We start from the raw sequence: 6,620 nt of genomic DNA, 5'->3' as shown, positions 1-6,620 counted from the left end.
ACCATAGACCTACGACGACGGTAATAGTGGCAGCGATTGAGGAACCACTATCATAGGCTATGACAATAGTTTTTTTGGCTATGGTGAACTGCTGTCGTAGTTCTTTTTTGTAGTAGTGTATTGTTGTCGAAAGTAGGCTAGAGGTTTGGCTATCCTTGTTCAAGGGAAGGGAACAATGGCATGTGCCAGGATGACCATCGGATGAGAGCTGGAGAAATGACCCAATCAACTTCAATAGAGAGAGGAAGGATGGCTGTGGGAGAACCTCTGTTCATCCTCTGCCATCTTCTTTTATATTTATTTATTTTATTTAGCAATTATTTAAGATCCTTAACTATAAGAAAATTAATTATTAGCGATGACATTTAGCCATCGCTAATAAAGAATATTCTTGTAGTGCTTTCAAAAATAAATAAATAATAAAATGTCACAAATCCTCTATGGAAATCGGGAATGGGTCTAGATCATGACAACTCCAATCACTAGCAATTAGTCAAAGGACATGCGGCTCGACTACGTGCTCTTCACAGCAAATGGCATGGTAGTCGTTGATGGTCCATTGAACTACATGAACCTTTTCGATGCGATAATCGATGCGATGTACTCTGTGTTGAAGAAGGCTGGTCATCCGGATGTCAGCATGATAGCGTCAGAGATTGGGTGGCTGTCCATCGATGGTGCGATCGGGGCGACAGTGGAGAATGCTATGACATATAATAACAACGTGGTGGCACATGTGACCAGCAGCGTGGGGATGCCTAAGAGGCTGGGGAATGCAATAGAGATTAATATTTTTGCCATGTTTAATGAGGACTTGAAGCCCATTGGAGTAGAGCAAAACTTTGGGTTGTATCACCCGAATATGACTGAAGTGTACCATGTCAAATTTCCATGATAGTGGATAGGATAGGGGACTAGTGAATGTATATATAGTAAAATGGGGCGATGATTAGATTTAGTTATTAGGAATAAACTAATAGGATTATTATTCCTATTTGATTTAGTTGTTATAAAAAATACTTTTTATTAATTCAATCTTAATCATGATCCTACAAAGAAAAAAAATGTGATCAGATCTGAAGAAGCATGATCCCCAGCTTGATACCTCATAGTGGGAAGGGATAAGGCCGCGGGAAGGGCTGGATTAGACGTCACGGGCTGATGCGAAACAGCCATCGACTATTGAGATGGGTTGCAACCAACAAATGGCCGGTCTTATCTGCTATTAAGCCGAGTTAATACCATCCGAATCTTCTAGATTTAAACTCTTTTTCCCTCTGTGATCAAGCTGCCACCTAAGCCCTCTTCCCACTATCTCTCCCTTACTTCCTTGTCTCCAGTGGCCGTCGTGCCACTATAATCGAGTTTCATGGCCCAAAGCCCTCTTTCTCTCCTATATGATCTATTCTTGCCCTTGATCCATGCTTTGTTGCCCTTTTGCTGCTAGAATCATTCACCACTAGCCATGACCCACTACTGCCACCACCTCCGATAAGCCCTCCACCCTCCTTGTTTCCCTTTTGGCTTTGGGTGTCGCCACCATGGCAACAAGGTGCAATGCCCCTTTTTCTTCTCTCTCGACTCCCCTGTGCATGGCTGGACTGCTACCTATAGCCGCCACTAGCTGTGCCACCACCCCCGAGACACCTTGGTTGCACCACCATCAAACCCCACCTCTTTTCTTCTTCCCTCTGTCCTTCCTTAAAGAGCCATAGGAAGGCTTTGTTTTGACATGAGATAGAGAGAGAGAGAGAAAGAGAAAAAGAAAGAGAGGGACACAGAGAGAGAGAGAGAGATAAAAGAAAGAGAGAGAGAACCTAACTAAGACCCATTTCGATTAGGTCTAAATTGATCTCTCGATGACCAATTTAGACCACCTAGATCGAGGCCCTTGATTGGACCTAAATGAAGTAAATCTAGTCTAAAAATTCAATTGTTCTAGACCAAATATCTCTCTCCTTCTCATGTTGGTCAAGTCAGATTAAATAAATCAGATTTTAATTACTCTTTTCTTTATACTTCTATTAATTGATCAAACTAAGCTTGACCTGTCTAATTTTTCTTTGATTAATGAAATAGATCTGATCTTGAAATTTGATCTAGATTGAAAGAAGCATGGATCTAAGGATCGGGCCATGAGTCAAAGGCTATGACTTTTGATCTAAGATAATAAGTTCCATTTATCATTGAGATTTTATTTAATGTGTTTCATGTATTTTCAAAATAGAAATTATGCAAAAATTATAGTATTTAAAAAATTAAAATTTTAAAAAATTATGTATCATATGCATAAAATAAAAATCAAAATTATAGATCAAGTATGGTGTTACCCTGACATGATTTTTAAATGAGATGATTCTTCTATGCTACATGGTATTATGCTTGCATGAACTTTTGACCGAAAATTATTTTATTATTGAAGTAAAATGTAAATATATATGTTGAAAAATGTGATGAAAATAAGTATATTGGTTATTATAAAATTTATGAGAAAACTCTATGGTAAGACTATAATCTGGATCTAGTCAATGGGACTGATCATTGGCCATATAATTAGAAAATAGCTTTTCAAGACCAGCCAGTCGAGGCTGATCACTCGTGGAGTAATTAGTCCTTCTGGGCCTAGTTAGTCAAGACTGATAGATGGCACACGCTGATGCATTATGTATTTAATTTTGAAGATTAATCTCTTTTTTCTATCACTGGGTTAATCATGGTCATATAAATCAAAACTAATTCCCTTTTCAGCCTAGCTAGTAGGGCTAATCACTAGTACATACTGATGGATCGCATATTTTGTACTCAGGGGCTCGTCTCTTCTGTGCCTTATCACAGAGTCGAACATAGCCTCGCCATCGAAGATTGAGAGAGGATTTTATGTTTTACTATTATGCATGATATGTTTTTGAAAATTAAAGTACATTGATATATATATCTGTAATGGTCAATTACTATGTTTAGAAAAAGAATTTAATTATTCTTGATCTATCAGAGATGTTGAAAACTTACTGAACCCGTAAAACTCATTCCTATTTTTCTTTTTTTTTTTATCCAGAAAAGCATATGGGGACTGAGACCTAGTGAGGAGCATAAGATCTTAAAGGATATTTATTTAATTTTATTTTTTGAATAAATATTTTGGATTCTCAGAAGATATTTGTTTAATTTTATTTTTGAATAAATGTTTTGGATTTTCTAGTAATCATCCTTATCAGTCATCGGTAAACTATTTTTTCTATTAAATCAATAAATTGAAAATTTACTTTTATTACTACTACATGAGTTGGGATTGATATGATTTTATTTGAATGTGAAGGTAGTCCTTGAATGTCTTTAAAGGTTAAATCATAAGGATGTGTGGCCGTCTTTGATGTAACTGGCTCAACCCATGGTTCGAGGCATAACAGTTAATGTCAATATATATGGACACACCACCATCTCACACAAATACTAATAAATGAAAATAGAACTCAAGAATTATTATATACAGAACAGAAACTGCCAAGCATTTCCAGTCAGTAATATTCCTACTTATCACTCGTAATGCTTATTAGCCACTTATACCATCAGGAAATATTGATGGTAGGTGTAAGAAAATCAAAACTTTCAACATTATCAACAAAAAATATTAAATATAACCAACAAGACACTGCATATCTCATCTGAGCATCACTAATTTTGAAGACTCCAACACGCACATAACCATTTATTATGCCGATGCCAACTGCAGGCTACTAATTGTTTCCTGATTCCATATGGGCATTGGCAACCTTGTACAACTCCAGAGCTTGTAATGCTTATTCTCTAGAAAGCATGCAATCCCCGCCTATAGAGCGTAAGGTCAAACCGTACTACTTGGAATGCAGCATTACTCGTGGATCTCCATGCCAATAATCCTTCGGACCACCCTAAGGCAGGCTTGATGCTTTCAATCCTCCATTAGAATCTTCTATTGAAGTTAGAGAATGAGCATGAAATGACATTCCTTCTTGTACACCAGCCCCATAGTCACCAGGGTCAAATTCATATGATGACGGTCGATGCTCAGAAGAGTTTGTGGTGAGTGTGCCCAGCAGTGGAGTAGAAGGCAGGTTCTTCTCATCGACAGTCTTCATAGGCCTCCTCAGTCTTCCCGGCCTCTGCTGCATGAGCTGACCCTCCTAGCATTCACACGGGCTTGGTTCTTCCATCTCCATTGGCAGATCTGCATGCTTGGCAGTTTTCTGAGGACTATGGCTTTGGAGGAGTTTTCTTTCGAGAATCTGATTTCTTCTGAGAAAAAGTTACAAAAGGTTCGCTAAGCCAAACACTTGCAAGAAGATTTAAAACTTAGGATATGATCATTATTTTGTTCTTTGTTAGCATTCTAAGTAATTACAAAGATATTAGCTTCCACCATAAAAAAGAAGCGGGCATAGTTAGTCCAAATTAGATCGAGGCATTGATTCTTATCAACAATTTCATGAAAGATTGATGGGTGAAAAGAATGCCCACCTATGGAGATGTGACGGACCCACATATGAACAGCAGAATTTAAAATTGTCTGCATGGCCCCTACTCATATAGGGTCGACACATCTTAAAAATAAAATAAAAAAAAAAAGGAAGAATCATAGGGGTTCTGACGTGGTGGTTTTTTAGTCCTAATCTGTGTGGAGCAAAGAGGCCATCGGAAAAGAAAAATGAGATGGAGGCATAAAGGGGATGGGGAAGAAGGAAGAAAAGGGGAAAAAAAAGAAAATGGTATCAGTCTATCTAGCCCATAGCTTACATTGACTAGGGGATATTATAGTATGGGTTCGTTGGACGGACCACAGGCCTATCATAGTATTTATGAATGAATGTATGGATTTGGAGCCTTAGCTTGATAAGGATGCCCAGGCTTAAAAATGGAGGGAGTATGTGAGGACCTATACAAGCATGTATTTAGTCCTATATTGATTATTCATTAGAAAGATCTTGGGTACTTATATAGAGCCAAGGAATTCAAATTATATCTTCTGACTAGCCATTTTGGATGAGATCCTCGGTCACTACTATTAGAATTTCAAGGGGTCATAAAACTTACATGAAGAAGAAACCATCAATGCTATCCAGGATCTCTCGAATTTACTACTTGTAACCACAAGAGAATGGAGCTGGATGTGCTTCTTAATTTCCACGAGCAGCACCTTGATTTTTCAATCCCAACTCCAAATATTTCTAATGGGAAGAACATCACGAGCTCTCGAATGAGTTAGGAACCAAGTCCGTAAGGGGTGTCTTTTATAATATGCCTCATCAATCAAAGGTAGTGTCTGAATTAGTCACAAAGACTGAAAAATGGACGTTGTCTGTGATGGTTATGTAGAGTTCAACTTTATCACAATAACCATCAAATATATTCTTATCACTTCATCAGATGTTTATCTTTAATCAAAGTCCAAATCAATCTAAAATATATAAAACAAATCCCAATGCATATTTGTATGGGCCCAATCTGGATAGGGTTAATCAAATAAATTCTAATATTCTCCCATTTGGCCCAACATGACACAAGCATCTTCATTTTAATTATTTAAAGTATTTCAAAAATCTTTAATAAAATTTTATCTAGATCTAATACTTAAAAACTAATGTGGTCACATTTAAAACTTAGTTCCTCCATAGGATATACACTATATACTTGATTATAAAATAATCATTGGCGTGAATCATGCTGGCAAATACATTACTAATCAAGATACAACCTTTCATGCATTACAACACTAATGACACCTCATAACCAAGTTTTTTATATGAAATTTGACTTATGATTAGATGGAACTTTATGCCTATTTCTTGATCATTTTTATATCATATGGTAAATAGCCAATCAACATAAAATAAACTAAACTATATTATAAAATTCAATGTGATGACTTTTTACATAGTGTCTAATATATATCAATCATAAAATGAGCTAATAACACTTTTGTGATTCACATAATTTTTGAAAATTCTGAGAGTAAGTCCTTTGGTCAGTGGATCTGCAATCATCAGCTCCATATCAATATGTTCCACAAATACTTTACTTTTCTTTATTCTTTCATGAAGAGCAAAGTATTTGATACCCATATGCTTGCAAGCACTTGTACTCTTCATATTGTATAAGAATCTTACTGCAAAATTATCATAGCATATCTTTATCGATCTATAACTTTAAGTTCTTTGATAAATTCTACAACCATATAGCTTGTGAGGAAGTCTTATAATAGGCTACATACTCTACTTCTATACAGGATATAGTGAACAAAATCTTATTTTACACTCATCCATGATATAGTACCGCATATAACTAGAAAGATATATCTAATAATGGACTTTCTACTATCGATGTGATTTATGTCACAAATTGACATAAAAAGTATCAATTAATATCTAAATTATCTAACTTTATTAGGAAATTGATACTTATTATTATATTTTATAGAAGAAGAGGTCATCAATAGAAAGAACAAGGAAAGAGGATTCTAACGGCTCAAATTTTATGCAAAACGGAGTTAAATTGACCCAGGAATTGAAGAATGAAGAAAGAAGACTCAATTGGGTCAAACCCGAGTCAAATCAGGTCAAAATTGATCAAAAATCAACTGATTTGGT

At 36.1% G+C, this 6,620-nt stretch overlaps 1 protein-coding gene across 1 annotated transcript; it reads left to right on the top strand.

Moving 5' to 3' along the window:
• The first annotated feature begins 502 nt into the window (after window positions 1-502).
• LOC105035305 (putative glucan endo-1,3-beta-glucosidase GVI) lies at window positions 503-895 on the top strand. The gene has a single exon (XM_010910827.2). The coding sequence runs from the start codon at window positions 503-505 to the stop codon at window positions 893-895; it is 393 nt and encodes a 130-aa protein (XP_010909129.1).
• The last annotated feature ends 5,725 nt before the right edge of the window (window positions 896-6,620 follow it).

Source organism: Elaeis guineensis, chromosome 5, assembly GCF_000442705.2.
Source record: "Elaeis guineensis isolate ETL-2024a chromosome 5, EG11, whole genome shotgun sequence".
Classification (NCBI taxonomy): Eukaryota; Viridiplantae; Streptophyta; class Magnoliopsida; order Arecales; family Arecaceae; genus Elaeis; species Elaeis guineensis.
This window is presented reverse-complemented; position numbering and strand designations above follow the sequence as displayed.

Bases quoted from the DNA above. Each gene is read 5' to 3' on its own strand.
- LOC105035305 (XM_010910827.2), top strand. From the start codon at position 503: ATGCGGCTCGACTACGTGCTCTTCACAGCAAATGGCATGGTAGTCGTT.